This window comes from Atractosteus spatula, chromosome 3, assembly GCF_055471065.1.
Source record: "Atractosteus spatula isolate fAtrSpa1 chromosome 3, fAtrSpa1.hap1, whole genome shotgun sequence".
In the NCBI taxonomy this organism is placed as follows: Eukaryota; Metazoa; Chordata; class Actinopteri; order Semionotiformes; family Lepisosteidae; genus Atractosteus; species Atractosteus spatula.
The window spans coordinates 14,573,377-14,593,829 of record NC_142708.1 but is presented as its reverse complement, the minus strand read 5'-3'; the positions used below and the strand labels follow the sequence as shown (position 1 = coordinate 14,593,829).

The following is a 20,453-nucleotide window of genomic DNA, read 5'->3' as shown; positions in this document are numbered from 1 at the left end:
ACTATTAATGCTACTGTTAATGATAATGAGCAGAAGACAGGGCTTTAGCAGTTTTATATTGCTTAGAGTCATTAGAATTATTATTACCCACAGAACTACAATTATTTTGAATGAGTCGTTATGGTGATAACAAATGATTTTTAAAATTTCCCTCATCTTTTCAGTTGCACCAAAAATAACGCTCTTAGCCCAAGCCATGTCAGACCATCACTGGTGCATTCCCTTCAGTGTGAGAGGAAACCCAAAGCCTACACTGCACTGGTTCTATGAAGGAGCTGTTTTACAAGAGACAGATTTCATCAAGACAATGATTCATGAGACTCTGGATAGTGAACACCACGGATGCCTACAACTAGACAGCCCGACTCACCTAAACAACGGACAGTACACCTTATTAGCCAAGAATGAGTATGGCAATGACAGCAGTACTGTGTATGCTCAGTTTATGCAGGACCCATTTGATGGTAAGTAGATAGAAAGTTTTTTTTGTTATATGGGTAAAAATGAAAAAGACATTTTATCCAAATCCAAATCAGTAAATAGAATTTATACACACTAATAAAATCTCATTACTGTGACAGTTCCTCTAAAACAAATAATGGAAAGCGGTACTTTTTTTGGCAACTTTCTTGGGTAATTGTAACCATCAGATAATTTCATGAATACACCAGTATCTATGAGTAATAGCCAGGGCTATAGAGATGAGTCCAGAGTTTTTTCTCAAAGTTTAAAGTGTATCTCACTGGTTGAGAGCTATAACAGACCCAAGACAACAAAAAGCTCACAGATGTGCTGTAGAGTACTATAGTGAGGGACTCGGTGCTCCACTGCTATGCATAGTCTCATAATGCAAGGTGACACAGGACGCACTGAGGTCACAGATGGAAAGAGATGCAGTAATGATTGGTAACCATTCTGATTAAGTAGCTATTTGCAAGACAGTCCACACTCCCAAGGGCCTCAGTGAATTTGAATTTAGAGCCAAAGAGGTGATCTAACTCTCTGTTATTGTATCAAGTACAGAAATGCTCTGGAAATAGCATTGTTAATACGAACGATTTTTCATAAATCTGTACTCTGTACAGCAATGTTATCTTGTTACCTCACCACTGTGTCACTTTTGCACAAGAATGGATTGTAAATTTGGGACTTTGAGACCTGCATATAAACATTGACACAGAATCAATAATTGTTAATGATTTCTTTTAATTTCTTTTTAATGTCATATTCATGTTTACACTTTTGTGTAACAACACCAGCAAAGAGGTCAAATTTGAATTCAACTAATACCTGAAGCCTATATATGTTCCGTGTGCTTTTACTTTAGCTTCTTGCCTCTTTTTGACCTGAGGAAGATCCATTTCCTCAGAACTGCCTGGGCCAAAGTTGAAGTCCATGAGAGAAAAGAGTGAAAGGACATGATTTAGTATGAAGCTTCTCCTGGTCTCATTCTGCCAGAGTGGCTTGATGTCAGCTATGAAAGGAAACATTTAGGAAAAGAAAGTTCATAGAACTTCCATCAGCTTATTTGGGTTCTGCAAAATTAGTATACAAAAAAGATGGAAAACAACTAATTTCATTAGCTAAAATGTCATGGTTTCAGAGCATGTGGGTATAAGTGTATTTTTATGTTCAATTCCTTTTGCAGTTAACCTGTAGTACATAACTGGAGAAGCAGTGTCAGCACCTGCTTCATTTTTTGCATGGGGCATTGAATTTTGCCATCCAAGTACTTGAAGACTACTGCAGTGCTATCAAATGACTCCTTTTCCATAGGAGTTTTCAGTTTCCACATACCATCTTTTTACAATTCCATTATGAGAGGAATTGTGTTAGCAGAACAGAGACATGCTTTGTTTCTGTATCATGATGTACACATAAACTGGTTCTTTAAGACATATACAGTAGGTAGTGGTTATATACTGTATGCACTCCACTACAGGCTTCAGATGAATCAATGTGGCAAAAAGAGTTCACTAAAGTAATATCTCCAATATGGTGTTTCACCTCTAAATGTGATCACAGGTGTGGTTCTCCGACACCCCCTTATAGTATTTGATCCCATCATTGTTGCTGTCATCTTCGAAAACAGGCTTAACTTCGTCATTTTTACTTAGCAGTTCTACGCTACTGCTTTCAACTCATGGTCAATGTTTTTGTGAAATTTGTGAATGGCCATTTTAACACGTTTCCCTGTAGTAGCAGATTTTTATTGTCTGAATTTTTGGATTTGGCTTCAGATTCTGTAACTTATTTCTTAACAGTCTTCTGCCGTTATCTGAAGAATAGTGTTCTTCTCTCCAAGGTATTGGTCCAAGAAGTCAATATTTTTTGTAGCAAATAAAAGTGTAGGCTGTTCAGAGATAATACCCAGCGGGTACAGTTTCTTGTTTCCTTCAGAATCTTATTGTTGGGTGTTTTTTTAATTAATATTTTAGTCCAGATGGTCTAGTCTGCCTTCACTTTATATTGTCTTTTTTTCTTGGTTTTTAATTTTTCCACGTATTTGTTAAAGAACAGGGTTCATGCAGTTGTGGTAATGGTGATTGGCTAGCTTTCTCCAATAGTTTGTTAGACAGCAAATGAAAAAGAAGCTCCTAGAAAAGAAATATGATCAATGAAGAAAAAGCAACAACAAATTCATTGATCATATTTCTTTTGGATTTTCCTATTGCAGATAGCTCTAGGAGCTTCTTTTTCATTCTTATTTCTTTCTCATTTTTCTAACTTTGTGTTTTTGTAACTTTGCTTTTTATTATGTTTTTATGTGTTTGGTCGATGGAGAAGGAGAGGTGTGAAAGAATAGATTGTCTGAAATTAGACTAATTTAGGGACAGGGAAAATCAAAATTGTTTATGATGCCTAGGCTGCTCCACATTAGAAAACCTGCTGTTGTGTATGTTGCCCAGGTTGTTGCTGATGTTGGCTGATTTTAAGTAATTCATTGGAGAACATATTGGTAGCATCCTTACAGTATTAAAGTCTGCTTTCAGATTTATTTGTTGACATTAGCATTCTTCATTCTTTCCATTTTTTCTTCTCTCTTTTTGTTTTTTTCTTTAACACTATGAATTGTGACATTTTCTATATGTCAGGCATGCAGTTCAAAGGAAGTTAATAATGCAAAAGCAGGCCTCTTTAATGAAAGAAAAAATTAAGTTAATTAAATTAATCCTCTAAAGAAATAAAAAATTAAAGCTTGTCCAGGTGGAGTCAGAAGTAAATGCATTTATGCAAAATTCTTTCACTTTTCTCTGGCCTTACTACAGTACCTTGCGAAAATATTAAGACTCTTCCTTTGGTGTCTCATTTTGTGAAATTACAAACTGATGCCATACACATTCTTGAAGCTTAATATTTTACACAAAACCTGGATGCTCAAACTGAAAATTTCTAAGTGTAAAATAAGTTACAGTAAATGTCAGCTAAAACTAAAAAGAAAAACTGTAATATGCTGGTTGCAAGTATTGTGGTACTTACAACCAAAATTATTATTGCAAGCTGTACAAACCGAGACTTCATCTTGTGCCAGTTTGTCATTACGCCAGTGTTGTAAATTGGAATGTAAGGTCAACGAATATTATGTATGATCATGTCTACTGGTTTCTCAGTTATTTTCTTTTCTGGACCTAAGTCTTTGGCTTCAAACTCTGTTTGAAAGATATGTTTTACTTTGGGTTTTCTTGCACTGTTGTGAGAAGTATGGATTCTATACTTCTGGAATGTGTGAACAGAAGTTCGGGAGGAGGTCAGATTCTAATGTCTCCCACTTTTGCTCTGTAGCCTTTAAATATCTTGCCTTGCATGCACCCTTGTGTGCAGTTTTTCCAAAGACTTTGAGAAATATCCAACTTGTGAATCAGTTTAATGAATGTAGACTCTACACCAAGCAGTGAACAAATCACCACTATAAAGCTTGCTATAACTTTTATTCTTTTGGGTCTTTAAAAAGTCCAACTTTTTCTTCATTAAAGGCCTGACCCAAAATAAAATTTGTAGTATTCACCCTTTCTTTCTTGTCCTTACTTTACCCCAACGATAAATACAGTATCACTGAACAAAGGCCAAACAAGAAGTCCTTCAGAAAAAGAGAAGAGAAGGCAGGCTACAAATTAGAGGAGGGCTTTTGGCCAGTTTGGCCTGTTTGGTAGTTACTGAACCAAGGATCTCATGGAGCCTTTTCTTTGAAGAAGCCAGGTATCTGCATTAAGCAACATGGCTGAATAACTTGTTTCACACACCCACAACCTTTTGGCAAAGAAGTGAATCCTCTTCTCAGTTTTAAACGTGCTTCCATGGAGGACCGATGGACCAGACAAGGCAGAACATTTCAAACTCAAATCTACCGTTACTTATTACTCCCTTCACTTTTTTGCCATTCCATCAGTTTACCGACAAGCATCAGGAAATGGTTTCTCACTCCTGGGTCCTGCATAACTTCCACATCGCGTTAACTAAAGCCAGACACAGAGCTGTTGGCTTCAGAGTACTCATGGATTGGTGCAGCATCTTTTGGAGCCCTTAGTGGTCCTCTGAAACTACTGTCCAATCAACCAGAAGCTTGTACACAACAAGCTCTGGTCATTGAATAACTCTGGGGGGCTTTGGGGGGGGGGTCTTGTGAGCCTTGATCTACAAATTCCATTGTCTCATTACAGTAATTAAACTTTGAACCAATTACTAAAATACTGTATAACTTAGAAACAGAAACAGAGGAGGTCAGAATCTGATCTCAGCCACTTCTGCTGTCCTATGTGTAAATATCTCACTTCCTGAACACATTTTGGTTCCAACTTTTCTCACTCCCCTGACTTCAGTATGTCATCACCCTTACATCAGCTCCCCGTTTCATTCTTCACATGTGAGGGGGGGTCTTGTCAGCCTTGACTATACAATCAGGTTGTCAATACCTCTGCCAGGAGAGTTATGCCAAAGTTTAATGTGCTACCCTTATAACGTTGGAATTCCATTCCATTGGAACTTTAATATGCCACCCTTATGGGTATGGAATTGGAATTTGACAGACCTACTACAGTGTATTCACATCAATGGTTCATGCAGTCTGGGTTTTATTGTTGTTGTAATCAACTCTGTTCAGTTGTGAATAGTGTAGTGAGAATATTCAGTTAATGCATTTTGGTTTTTAGTTCAAAATGCTAATGGATGTTGCAACAGCTGGTCTCTCTGTGTGTTATTGTGGGTTTAACATTCCAGACGTGATGATTTTAACAGAATGGTTTCCTTGGGAATTTTACTACAGTATTTTCATATATTGTTTTTTAGTCTGTAACTGTCATTTCAAGGCACTAACTTTGAAAGTTTATTGGCCTCTTTTTTCCTTTCTCTTCTTCCAGACAGGAAGACCCAAACTCTTTCTTTCTTATTCTTCATGGATCACATTTGTTTTGTGTTTAGTAGCTCTAGGAGGATTTTTTCTTTTTGGTTTTATGTTTTTTTTCTTATTATGCAGTTATCTACAATATTTCTGTGGTATATTTTCTCAAACTTAATTGCGGAAGTAATTCTTGTACTGATGGCTATTCTATTTTAGTGAGAATCTTGTGTGAATACAGATATTGGTGAACAGGTGATTTTCTGTAGTAAACTACAGTAATGTTGCATTAGGTACAAAGTAGATATTTAAATATAATAGCTTTATGTTTTCTTTTTAAACTTCTGGTGATTGTTTTTATAATTAGTTTTAAACTCTTCTGGTGTATTATAATAAAAATTAGATTTGAAGAACAAAAATGAAAAATTAAGAGGTTATCATTCAAAACTGCATGAAAATTCACTGAACAAATTCCCTTATTACTTGACTAACATCCTATCAGGAATGCACCTTAACCTCACTAACTTCACTAGAGCATTGAAAGACGAAAAGGATGAATATTAGTTTTTTCTTAATCTTAATTATAGGTTAGGATGAGTAATAGTAAAAGCTGGGTTTCATCCAGTAAGTAAGAATAATAAAGGAGTGATTATGTAAGTGGATAATACTAGACGTAAAGACAATATCTTTGTGTTAAGAATGAGTAAATCATACCAACATAGACCACACTAGATGGAAAAGTTAGGCTGCTCTAGAATAAAAATGAGATATTTTATTTGTCTTACAGTGAAATTGTATGGTACAGACTAAGTGAAATAAGTTTTATTAAACGTGTCCCAAGATTATTTTAATGTCCCAAACAAAATAAAACAAATTATGGCTGTGATTGTGCCCATAAGTACTAGTTTAGTAGTAGTTTACTAGTTTAGGAGGCAAAAAACAAGGTTGAATTGATTCTTGTGAGGATATGATTTACACTTGTAACTTACAATAAGACTGGTTTGAACACAATGATGACATTATGAGTTAAATAAGTGACAAACAATTGTTTATTTCTTCAAATTGATTCACGATACAGATATTTAAAAGAAGAAAAAGCTAGTAAAGAACAGATAAAAGTAATTATTTTTTTTCTCTGCTTAGGATTTCTAACTATGACAGTTCAAACAAATTGAAAGTGTCGGGTTGTGTGCGATATATTTATTGTTTGTGTTTATTTGTGAGAGTTTTTTCTTGCACTTTTATGTTGTGAAACCATATTAAACAATGCTTTTTTACTTTTTTTTACAGGGGAATCTAGTACAGATCCTGTTTACTATGGTAGGTTTCTTTTTTAATACTTGTATTTAGCTAATAGAGTAACCAAGACACCTTTAAAGTTTTATAAAAAAGGAAAATGAAAATGAGCACATAACTCCCTTACCCAAAGACACTGAAAACCTGTTAATTAAAACTGTCATGTCATGCTTTCAAACAATTCTATTAGAAAAAAAGTCTTATTTTTTACAATACAATTTGTTTATTTCAGTACCTGCAGCAGATGTCAAGTTTTTTTGGTAGTGACATGCAGTGTTTTCCATTTTCCCTGATCATTATTGAAACCCAGGTTTGTTTTGGGCTGAAAAGCTAGAGTAGGTGGAATTTTTTTTGAAGGAACTAGGCTTAAACCATACGAGGTTCTGCTTACAAAGCAGAATAGACTCTCTCCATGGTGCTGAAGGTATCTCTTCAAGTTTTGAGAAAATTGCAAACTTGCTTTTTATTACTGTGAATTATCTGTATCATATACAGCATGTTCTCTTTACTAAAATATGGAGGTTTTAGGGTCATTGCTTTAATTTAAATTAAATTGCCTGCTTCAAATCTTCAACAATAGTGCCATCTCTGATAAGTACTTCAAGTGTGGAGGTGTGAGCGCCTTAGGATTTACGTCCACAAACCCTGCCAAAGGCATTTTTATTTTCAAAGAAAAGGAATATGCCAAATTGTGTTATCCATTTGCTTAACTAAATGTAACTCAGGGCCTGCATAGATCATATCATATTTGTTTCTTTGTCTTTCCATTAGTTATCAGAAAACTGTTTATTCCATGGTAGTAAAGGTTGTGGAGTTCCTGTCTGGAGCCTATTCTAAAGTAGATGTGTATAACACAAGCTGGGACAACACCCTTGATAGGACATCAGTCCTTTTATCGAGCACACATAACACACAGGTAGTTTTATATACGGCAGTTTACCTAGTCAGCCTGTTTTTAGAAGGTGGAAGGAAAGTGGAGCACTCAGAGAAAACCCATATGAACATGTGGGAGAACACGCAAAGTCCTCACAGAAGGTGAGAATCCAGAATTGAACCCAGGAAACCTAGGAAATGTCATCCAAACCGGCTGCCCTTATTCTTATGTGTGCTTTGTTAGTGGTAAACTGGCAGTGGAAGCCAAAAGTAAAGAATGTTTAAATTTCTGTATTGAGCCGAATGGACATAAAATATTGTGAAAAATCTTTTTACCATGTATGAAGTATACATCTTTTCCTCCATGGTCATATGTATAATCAGTTAGAAGCTACAGAAACTACTGTTTTGCCAGGCCTCACTTGCCAAGTATGAAAAACCTCCCCATCAAATAGTGTGTTGAGTCTCAATGAGGAGAAAAAAAAATGGATTGAACAAAAATAGTACATTTTATATTGTAGCAAGAAAAAAAAGGCAAACATGTTGACGTCTATGTACAACACACATAGCTACAGTTTATATTGAACTTCCATCCATCTATTTTCTAACCGCTTCTTCCAATGAAGGGTTGTGGGGGAGCTGGAACCTATTTCACCAAATAACTGGCTCAAGGCAGGGCACAGCTTGGATGGGACGCCAGTCCATCACGGACAGACACACAGACACAAATGCAAACATGCATCACTCCTAGGGCTAATTTTGCCAGAAACCTAATTAACCTACTGTACCTGGACATTTTTGGAGTGTGGGAGGAATCCGGAACACCCAGAGGAAACCCACTCAAAAACAAGGAGAGCATACAAACTCAATGAAGATAGCACACCAGGTGTGAAATTGAACCCAGGACTCAATGTGCTAACCATTGCACCCCCATGCCATCCTGTGTTGAACTTTTAAGTCTGCAGATAATTTAACCAGATACAAACTAGCATCTAAATACCACACAAGATAAGTGTGACAAACACAATTTTCTGTGTGATATATATTATTGAACTAAAAATAAATGTTTGTGACCTTGTGTATTGTTCTGATTACACATAAATGAATGAATTATGTTATATGACATTTTCATATGCAAAATTAGCAACCATTTTACAAATCCGTCCTAATTCCTAAACCATTTAAAAATATGTAGGAAATTCATCAGTTAGTCCATATCAAATTTCATCTCAACTTCAGCAATTTAGGAGAATTCAATACAAAGTTTTGGTAATTCTTTTTTTAGAGTCTAAATAAAAGGGATAATGTAACCTCCCCCAAGTTATAAATGTCCTTACATTGGTATTAGACGTATTCAGCACTTTCTTTGATTTCATATCTGAACTTTATCTATCATTCTTTGCAGTGCTTCTTCTGGGACAATTTCTATCTTAATTTCCAAAAATAAATAAAAAGGAAAATGTCAGACAGTACAACAAATATCAATACATCCGTGTTATGAAATTGCATGTTGTGCTGCTGAATATACTGTAGGTTTTATCTACGTTACACTGAAGACAGAGCACATTCAAAAATGTTATGCTACACCTAATAATTATGAGCAAAATGTACTTACGAGTAGGTCACAATAATTCTCTAGATTCTTGTGCTTTTAAAAAATATAATATAACAAGGAATGCCCATGTCTTAATTCGTTTTATGCACCAGATATTCTTCAATGCAATGTGATTTATAAATAGAGAGAATGGATATATTTCATATACAGCATGTATAGATGAAGATAGAATAATATACATAGGACAGCACAAGCTAAACTTATATAATTCGAGGTATTCCTATTGTGTAATGTGTTATTTTGTCAGTAAAGCTTGTGTATGGCAACAGAGAAATAATACTTTATTAAAGGGTTTGGGAGTATGGACATATTATGTAATCCCGATAAGCTGAGTGATTAAAGATCAATTACCTGTAAGCTCTGATTTGAAAGTACTAATTTACATACACGGAATATTCTTAACATTCTTTTAGTAGATAAAAATTTATCTGCTAGAAATTTGCTTGGCTAAACAATTCTCTGCTAAAAATTGTAGAAATGTCTTTATTAAATGAAGGAAACGTATCAAGTGCAGATTCTGATAAATCAATATAAAAGGTGCAAATCATTGACACTGTCAAAATTAGGTGCTAGATGTTGACTTGGGAGGTGGCTTTTATCTGAAACACTGTTATTTTGTTACTGTAAGTATGTGACTTTATTTTTTATAAAGAGAGAGCATGCACTTCTCCATTATTGATGTGCTCTGCTGCTGAATGAGTTAGTTTTGCTACTTGAGTAACTACTGTACTTCAGCTTCATGACTCTGAGCTTGTATAAAGCCTGTTCACAATTTGGATTTAACTAGAATCCATTGTAATGGATGTTACAATGGTACAGTAGGTTGTCATAGGTATTGATTGAACTAGATGAGTATCACAGTGGTGACATCCAGTTCAAAGTAGCTTAACATTATATAGTATAAGCATTCCTTTTAAATAGCATTTCATAAAGAAGACATGTACTTTAGGATATACTGTAGTATTCAAGACTTTTTCATAGAATGCATGCACTTTATGTCACTCTAATCAACAAATGCAGTTGTTTTAACATACATCCCTAACCATCATAATTTCATTTAACTCTGTTATTCTCTTGATATTATTTCCCCTTAGGCATTACGTTTGTGCATAAAGTATAATTAACAATCAGAAATCCCCCTCCCCCTAAAAAAGCTTTAACTCTCCAGACCAGCTCAGTCAATCATTATTCAACCATTCAGACATGCGTACTACCCGATCTTACCTAGCATATATTGTATAAAATGTTTCTGCATGCTTAGTCAAAAGTATATCTGGTTTCAGTCCTGATACTTAGTGAAATAAATTCATTGTTCAACATACTGAGTCATGGCATTTTCCTCTAGGCATGTTGCCAACAAATTATTAACATCAGGAAATGAACAGAGAAAATCTGACCCCAATTCCCCAAATCAGGGATCAGAGCTAACTTGTCAAAATGTGTTTATATGCACTTTTTTATTAATATATACTGTACAATATGTACTATATGAGTGCATATGCCAGAGGCACCATAAATTGCTTGCAATTTTATTACGTCTTTTTTTCCCTTAAACTTTTTATGTAATTACAGGTGTGTTAATTTCTATAAAGGTCCCAGTCATTCTCTTTAATTTTGTGTTCTGCACACCCAAAATATTTTCAGGGCCAACAAAGGTTTTTTTGCAATCCCATAGGATGGATTTTGCTTTATGACTGTTCTTTTGGTTATTTAATGATGCCTTTTTTATATGAGTAGTTTACAGAGAGTCAAGAAAGTAAACCTGCTCTAATGAGATACCTCATTAGAGGTCTTGTGTCAATTAGTACCTGTTCTGCATAATAAAGGAAGATCCCTTAGGCGCAAATTAGATCAGAGTTTTGGACCATTCAGCTAGGGTGTTATGGTGGTTCAGTGGTCAGCACGGCTGCCTTATAGCACTGGGGACCTGGGTTCTATTCTGGACCTGGGGTGCTATCTCTGCATGGAGATTGTGTGTAAGTGCCAATCTTTCTACCACAATACATGATGGTACAGTAGCTTTCTATATTTGAAAATCCCAGAACACAGGCAGCTGCCATCAAACACTAAAACGCATGTAGAATTCAGATGTTATTTTTTTTTTAAAATAGAAGGGTGTATTAGGTGTTTTAATATCTAATACTGATTTTGTTTTAGGTTGGTTTATTTGGAAAGTCAGTTTATGGAAATAAAATAAGAAGGATAATTGATAATAATTATAATATCCATATTATAAAGTGGAAAATAAAACATTCTGAAGTATTTTGAAGCCTATCTTGTCTTCAAAAGTGTCTAAAAAATCTTTTTTTTAAATAGTTATAATTTACACTCCTCAATAGCTATTCATCATGTCACATGTTGTTGCCATGTAGAATTGTTACACAATAGATAATGAACAATTGTTGCTCAGCAACATCAGCCTTCTTAGACATTTCAGGCACGTTGACAAATCCAGCAACATTTACAAACCCCACTTGTTTAGTCCAACAGATCGAACAAGTGGGGTGGTTCACATCAAGTGTGTTGCTCTTGAGTCTCAATAATCAAACTGGCAACAGCTTTAGATGGCTCCTGACTTGTTGAGGAGCTCCTGTAGATGCACTGTGGCCCAAGCAGTTACAAAGACCCTTAGGTATCTTGAGAAGAAAATGCATTCAACCTACCAAGTTCTCAGGAACCACTCTGCTGAGAGCAATGAGAAATTCAATAAATATTACTTGATTATTTAGTATGAAACCTGATCTTGTAGGGGAACATCTGAAAGGCTTCTGTCAATAGGTTGATAATATTCATACTACAGAAAGAGTGTGCTGAGCTGTTGTTCATTTTTTGTTCCTTGCTGAGCTGCTTACAAATGAATTAGCTTTTTTGTTATGGTTTGAGACTGCCTAAGGCTTGTGCAAATGAATCCAAATCTAACAATGAGAATTTTTTCCTACTTACATAGGACTTGATGACTCGTTGGTATTGACAGACGTATTAGAACTTACAGGTGCTGAGGCAGTTTTCCTTTTGGCATCTAAACGCTAGTGATGTCAGCGTGAAATAATATATTTTATATAAAAATAATAGAGCAAATTTGTAAGGAGCCTGTTTTATACAATAGTAGTACTTGGGTTACTTGGGAAATGTGAGTGATCTATTCTGTACCATCCAATTAACCAGGGTGTAAATTGAGTTAGAGATGCCAAAGCCTCATTCACATTGAACTGATGATGTGTGAGTGTGTGTGTTTAGGCAAAGCAGAGTGCTAAGTACAAATAATTACCTGTCATAATTCTGACAGGTATCAGTCAATTCTTTGAGGGTCTTTGCGGCATAAAAATGACAGAATCCCTTAAAAAAATGCAAGCTACTGAATTCTAGTGGTAAAATGACAGAAATATGTACAGTAAGTGTAGCTCTACAATACAGACATTAAACAGATGTATAAAATCATTGTGAGATACTACACATTAAACAACATAGTTGTCAGTAATGGATTTTTGGATGACATAGATATATCATCTCAATTCTACACTACAGCTCTACTGTACTACAGCAGGGGTCAGCAATGTTATTTGACACTGTGCTGAATCTATGACAGGACTAAATCAAGTACACGCTTTTGTTTAACTGTGGTGCAAACCTAAAAGCTAGAATCATTGTACTTTGTACAAAAAGTTCTAGTTTTGTTAGTCACAGTCTGGGACCTCTTTTTTAAAAATCTTGCAGACTTTTCTCAAGAGCCTGTCAATTAAAAATAATAGATGGTGGGATGATATTGATGAAAAAGGGAAACATTTCTAGCCATTTCTCGCGCACTAATTAATAGCTAGTATAGTTTAACATAAGCAAAGAAATTAAGAAATAATGTTAATTTTGTGTTTATAGTACCTGTTTTGCAATGTTTTGGAATAACTCCTCCCCACGAAAAAAACTGCCTGGTTTGCAGAGTTGACATGGATAGCCAATGAATTAAAATATTCATGCATTATAGTGCTTTTCATCCAGAAAGAGGATGACCCAGTCTTCCACCAATGAAAAGCAGCCATTATGCACCATCAGTCACATCCTTCATCCTAACAATGCCCATTTTTTCTGCATAATTTTCTTATAATTCTCAAGTGTTCTTAGCACATGAGTAAATGCAAGATGAAAAGTTTGCTAACTTTGATTTAAGATGATCAAATGCTTCTGTTTTTGTGTGATATAATAAAGCATTTTGTGACAGAAATTACATGGAAGGTAGTCCAGGAAAGTTATACAACTTTAACATGAACTAATTATTTGTGTTTGAAGACAAAATGTATAAAAAAATATGAATGTGTTTTGAATATATTGCTGATATGTTTTCATTTTTTAACATTCTTGCATTAAAGGAACAGTTAGGGCCACTATTAAGAATAAGAATGAAACATAAGACTATAAGTCTATAAGACTATAAATGAAATAGTATGGACAGTGGTCTGAATAATGTCATCCTTTTTCTTTTGTACACACTGCCAGTTCTTTTTCCTCTTTTGTTTGAATTCTAGTTTTTGGTGCAGTTCTTTGGTGTTTAATCATATAATGATGTATATAATATTCTAGGGTGGTAAGGTGAAACAGTGGTTAGCATTACTGCCTTGCAGCACTGGGGATCTGTGTTCAGTTTTGGACCTGGGTTGCTATCTCCATGGAGTTTGTATGTTCTCCCCGTGTTCATGTGGGTTTCCTCTGAGTGCCCTGGTCTCCCCCCAAAGTCAGAAGGCATACTAGTAGATTAATTGGCTTCTGGGAAAATTGGCCATGACGTAAGTGTCTGTCTGTCTGCCCTGCGATGGACTGGCCTCCCTTCCAGTCTGTACCCTGCCTTACGCCCATTTCTTTGCCAGGATAGGCTCTGCTTCCCACATGGCCCTCAATTTAAAGAAGCTGTTAGAAAATGGATGGATAATCAACTAAGTAAATAGCACAGTGGACACTATATAATCTCATAGAGAGGTACTATTTTGCCCAAAGGCTAAAAATACTGTAAAGGGAATAGGGTTTAGTGCAACATCAGATTTTGCCTGAACCAAATCATATCGTTTCACCTGTTTGCCAGTCATATTGTACATTACAAACTCTTAATCACGAATGACCTTTGGACAGAAAGACACCTTTAAGAAACCACCATGAAACGTATTGCTCACACAGTATATGAATATTGAACTACTTGTTCTTAGTTCAAGAGTGGTTGGACTGTGGTGATTTTGGTGTTTATCCGTTTCTGAAAATGTTCAGATCCATACATATTCTCTCCCCAATTCAACCCAACAGGCTTTTGAAAATTGAACAATTGTCTCTGAACCTTGAGAATGGAAGTGTACTTATTGGTTGCCTATTGGTTCCACCAGACCTAATTAAATTAAATAATTCAGCTCTCAACTTAGAAATTTTGTGTGTGTTGATAGCTGTCTGTTGGCTTTAGCCAATGGAAATTGGTCATCAAGTGATGGGCTTGTAATGTGCAATTACTGTAGAGGCTAATGAAGTTTCAGCCCATGTAGCTGAATCATAAAAAAATATCAGAATGCTGAAGTTGAAAAATGTGCTAAAATATTACGGTTTGTTATATAAAATCAAATGCTGTATTCATTTATCAGACCATCATGTTGACCTTTCCTAGTTTCCTAGTAAGAGGGATTATAGGACCCTAGTACCCTGCCTTTAGGCTTTAGGAGAGCACTTCAAAGTGAAGTTTGCAGCATGCCAGATCTATGTTTGACTTAAGTCTTAAAATCAAGATCACTAGAAAAAATGGACTATTATGTCCAGTGTAGAGAATAGATGGAGCAAATTTTGTAACGTCTTTATATTTGACCAAAATATATTTATCTCCTCATTCTACAAAAAATTAGCCACATAATTTTAAACTAGTAATTACCAGCAGGGCAGCAGTTACCATTGTCCTCTAGAAAAGGAGGAGATTTCACATTCTTTAGATGAAATTAAGTGCGTGTAGAGCTTCTGCAAGCTCACAAATGACGCATGAAAAGTTTAATGACACATATTGTCTGGTTCTATCTGTGAATAGTAATTTAATTATGGATAGTTACAAGTATTGATTATTTTTATTATTGTTTATTCTGAAAATAAACCACAGAGGAAATGTATGGAATATATTTGACCTTGCATGTCTCTTACTTATCTCCTCTTTCATTCTTGATTTCATTAAGTGGAAGTTTTAGAAGGAAACCCCCCTTTTGAACAATTTAAAGATAAGGAAAAACATCATAGAAGTTTGCGAGTTCTCATTACAAAGTCGTGAAATTACAACAACAAAACATGATGTACAGGATTATACCTGACACGAGAAAAAAAAATAAAAAAGGAATGACAGTGTAAGCAGGATGCAGATGTGCCTTCTTCAGTCAAAACATGGCCTATGGTGTTTTTAAACAGAAGTTTGGGAAGAAGGCAAATTCCTATGCACTCCACCCCTGCCTGTATACTCATAAATATCTGCCTGCTGAGCACCCCCTTTGTGCTTCTTTCTCACACTCCTCCTTCCACCCCATCTTCACTCTCGCAGCAGCTCCTTGGCTCATTCCTTGTCACAAGAGGGAAGGTTCTGTAAGCCTAGTTCTCAAAGGCAGACTACATTTCTTTCTGCCAGGCGACTCACACAAAAGTAAACCTTTAATTCATTTAATCTTTATATTGCATTAATTAAGACCTGGCTGCGATACTGAAATTCAAATTGGAACATGTCTTGTTCCACTCTGAAATAATAACCGTTTTCTGCTGCATAACTGCAAAGAACTCATGCATGTCCTTGTTGTGTTCAGCTTTGTAGAGTAGTCACAAGTTTCACAATATAATTATAACTTTCCAGAGAAGGATTCCAAAGGTATCCTAAACTATGTTGTTGAAAACATTTTTTTCTTTGTTGGAAAAAATAACCATGCCGTTTCATGTTATTTTTCTAAGTAGATTATACCACGCCAATGGATTCAGAAGTAAATGAGGATAGTGTTGCTGTAAGTATAAGTTTAAATTTTAATATTATTATTATTATTAATAATAATAATAATAATAATAATAATAATAATAATAATGGTTGAACCTCCATAACAATTTACAGATCCCCTCCATCTATGTAAACACATTCCTTTACATACTGTACACCTCAAGAGTTTCTAGTTTTTAAAACCTATTATTAAAATGTGTACATTTTACCACAGCCATTTCATTAAATTTGTTTTACATGAAAGGCAATTCTTTATTTTTTATGTTTACTTTCTAATTTGAAACAAGGAAACAATGTTAATCTTTTTCACATTTTTGCATTTCATCAATGTGTGAGGAAGAGAGATAGAATTAAAAGAGAGAAGAATTAAAGGGCTCATATCTTTAATGTTTTTTTTTCAGGTGTATGTTGTAGTGGGAATTGCAGCAGTAGCCTTCACAGGATTTGTACTGATGTTGATCATCCTTAAATTCGGAAGGAACTCCAAATTCGGAATCAAGGGTAGGCCATTTTTCTAAACTCTTTGATGTTGGGTTTTCTTCAAAGCTTAGATTTTAAAATGGGCAAGCTTTAGAAAATGAGCTGAGTGTACCTGATAGATCCTAGTGTTTTACATAAAAAAGGGGATTATTTGATTCTTGCTACTGACTTTTTATTTTTTCTAACATGGTATCTAAACTATGAAGGCACAATTATAAATACACCTTTTGGAATTACAATGTAGTACTTCATAAATGTCCTTCTGTGTTCTGAAGGTGAAATTTAGTACCTTGGTAGTCATTGACATTTACTTCAAGTCCACAGGCTGCTATGAATACACTCAGAAAAACTGTGAATTACTTGGTGGCATCTTGATAAAGGTTTATGTACTTTAGCAAATATTGTTCATCTTCAGTTGAATAAAATATGGTGCTGTGAAGTTGCTTGGTGTCAGAAAACTGGGGAAGCCATATTTGTGAGTCGCACATGTTCCAGTTCCAGCACTATGATAATTCTGAGTATAGCCCTGCTGAAGATCTATATTTTGTGATATTGATGAACAGTTCTAAACTGTCCCTTGTGTCTTTTAGTTATTTACATGTCCAGCTAAACTGTGAATATTGTTTATGTGGATATCTGTTTTAATTTACTGACAAAGAGGAAAAATAACATTCATATATTCAGAGATCATACAATGTCACAGTGAAGTTCATGACCTTAAACACACCAGTCTGTATGGTTCCAGGCATATTTGGAGTTATGCTGTGAGTTGCTGCTGGTTGTAGATTTAATATGCACACTAGGGACCAGAATTCCTTAATTTTGCACACTATCTTAGGTCTTTTGTATATAATACTTAATTTTTTAAATATTAGTTTTGTATCTGGATTCAGTGATTGTTGTGACTGATTCATTTTCTATTTATATTTGATTAGGGGAAAAATCCCCTGGAAATTTAAAAACTATTTTGAAACCTTTTATGATAGGGAGCATAATATTTACAGTATCTATTTCAAAATGGCTTATTTTTAAAGAGCATATTGTATGTAGTAAGGATTTCAGTACCTTTTTCAGAACTACCAATAATAAGGAAATGAACAGCCTTTTAAGATAAAGTTCACTTTACGTTTTCCAGTGTTTGTTCTCACTCATTGTAATAGATGTTTATTCTCCACAGTATCACTACTTTAACCTTCTATGTAATAAAATATTACAAGTATATTAAAGATGCTTCCATTGAGTATGCAGATGTGATCTTATGATGAAATTTCATACACAGCACATATCCGAGGCTGGGTTTTTATGATGGATACAAAATTGTTTGTTCAAGGGAAGCAAACATATTTTAATATTTTGGTTTTACATTAGGCCACTCATTAACCCGGTAATGTGTAAGACCAAAGATATAATTATAGAATTCCATTGATTCCTTATCCAAAGCCACTTCATTATATAAAGGCTTGTGATGATGGCTGTAGTTTTAAATAATTAAACTGTACGGAAAGAGGGATACTTTCTTGTTATTTCTGTTATTTGTCAAGTAAAAATTTTATCGTGCTTGTTTTTCTGCTAAATTAGCTCTGCTAGTATAATATAGTATTGTCTATATTGTCTGTCTTTAAATATGTATAAATTACTAATATGAACAACTCCTAAAGAATTAAATACAGGATGCATTGGTTTTGTTTTGTGCTGATAAAATAGTACCGATACCATACAATTATTTAATGTATTTAAGTCTCTTTTTATGGTCCTCATTAGTTTATGTAACTTTCCATGGATATGAATTGTTTCGAATTTTCCAGATTTTGATATTATATTTAAGCCCTTTATGTTTACTATTTATCTAGAAACAGAAACTTTTTGCCACAGAGAATATGTGAACCTTAAGCTCCAGACATAAATAAAAATCAAATTGAATGTTTTATTGCTTGCTTTAAAATGGTTATGTACTGTAATACATATATGGTTATAATTTAAATGTGCATTTACAATTTGGTTAGGTGTTGTTTTCTTAAGATATTTATCATGCTAACACTGTCGTCTCTGATTGATTTTCAGAATTTTTTTTGTTGATTTAAAGTTGACAGATTGGCTTTGCTAAATATATAAGTGAAAACTAAGATTTTAGTAGGGCATCTGTTCTATTTTTAAATGCATGTCTATACAGGCTACTTATCAATTCTATCAGCAGAAGCCCACAATCCTATTAGAGCCAAGCACTCTTTTTGTTGTGGCTGTGTAAAGCAATCTGGATTAGATTTCACCAGCACTAAGAATTTTCACCTTGAACTAGTGGATTTATTCCTTCTAAATTTACTTACAGGGAGAATGGTGTGCTAAATTATTTGAACACGGTATCTCTGTTAAAAAAATCTATGTAAACTTTGGAATCTTTTTTATTTTTAACAGTGCAACTTGCTTCACTTTAAATCAATATGCATTTGCTCTTGAAGGCTGTAGGTCAAACATAATTCTTTCTTAAAGTATTCGATTTTGGGGGCGTGCCTAGTTCCCTGTCTCTAAGCTTCAGTTTTTGGTTTTGAGGCAGTTGTACTTTATGAATTTGTCCTAGCATTTTTATCCTTTATGAATCTGTTTAACATTTTTCAGACAATAATGTAACAATATGTGAGAGGAATGAGGCCTGCTTTTTTGCATTAGTAACGTTAGGGTGTGTGGGCTTAGGTCCGTTCAGAGGGCACTGGAGGTACACAGGAGTGCAATAGAAGCATCCTTATTAATGATTCAGGAGGACAGGTTTCAGTTTTCCCTGTGTTCAAATGAGTGCTGGCTGATCAATAAATCACTTTCAAGGTCACAAACGTCTCCACATGTCCCTCAGTATCTTAGAGAGCACTTTAGTACTTAACATGGGTAATGGTTTGGATGACTTTTCCTTGGAAAGGAAACAGTCATTGCCTTTTGTGAAGATGAGAGATTCCCTTACTTAGGAAGGAAAGCATCCAAAGTGGTCTGTTTTGGATGACTGCAGTAGCTTACTGTTTTAATGGTTCCTTGTTTTTGTGTGGAGTAGGCATCCTTTTTCAGTCATTCAAGCCTAGATTTTATCAAAATGGTATTTTGTACAGCTGAGGAAGAGAAAATCAAGAATGATTTTCTAGTATTTTAAAGAAGTGTTGTACAGCTACTGTTATTTTAAGGCAGAAAACACATCTTGACCTCTCTCATTCTAAGTAGGTTCTTAAAGTTATGTAGTTTGATATTGCAAACCACTCTCACAGCACCCTCCTTTGCATTTCATTTGCTGTCTGTGTCTTATAAAGAGTTTTTTTCTAAGAGAATGCAATTTTCAAATATTTTGCCACACACTTTCAAAACATTTGAGGTGTTATTATTCCAAAGGGGATATTATTTAGAATTATTTTAACTTTTAGGAGATATTATTCATTAGTATTATATCTGTGCTTCATAATATGAAGAACTATTGTATGTAGTATGAAGGTATCAGCTTTGTTCAGTTATGTTTTCAATGATATATGTGAAGTCTCAGTACAGTTTTTTAAAAAGGCTTAGTATATGCATATGAATTTTAACATTCAAAAAAGGGAAAAAAGCAAAAACATTATTTTAAATTAGTGACTGACAAAATTAAAACTTAACTAGGTTTTATTTAGCAAAGATGTGATATTACCAGTTGCCCTTCCATGTGTTTGCCTTTCTTTCTACATCAGTTGTAAATGACTACTCTGAATCAGTTGCTAACTTACCAGTCATTGACATCTAAGTAGTTACTCTTAGGTTAACATCTTATTTCACTTAACCTTGCATTATCATAGGAAGAGGACTGTGGTTGAATTCCTTTTTCCCACCTCATCAAATCTGTGACGTGTTTTTGAGTAACAGGCACATTTTGTTCT

General features: G+C 34.7%; 1 protein-coding gene across 1 annotated transcript in view; it reads left to right on the top strand.

Moving 5' to 3' along the window:
• Positions 1–20,453, top strand: part of ntrk2a (neurotrophic tyrosine kinase, receptor, type 2a) — an 85,841-nt gene that overhangs the window by 13,848 nt on the left and 51,540 nt on the right. The window contains exons 8-11 of the mRNA XM_088910294.1: positions 165–464; positions 6,623–6,652; positions 16,053–16,102; positions 16,494–16,593. Coding sequence (XP_088766420.1) covers positions 165–464; positions 6,623–6,652; positions 16,053–16,102; positions 16,494–16,593 — 480 coding nt within the window. The remainder of the gene's footprint in view (positions 1–164; positions 465–6,622; positions 6,653–16,052; positions 16,103–16,493; positions 16,594–20,453) is intronic.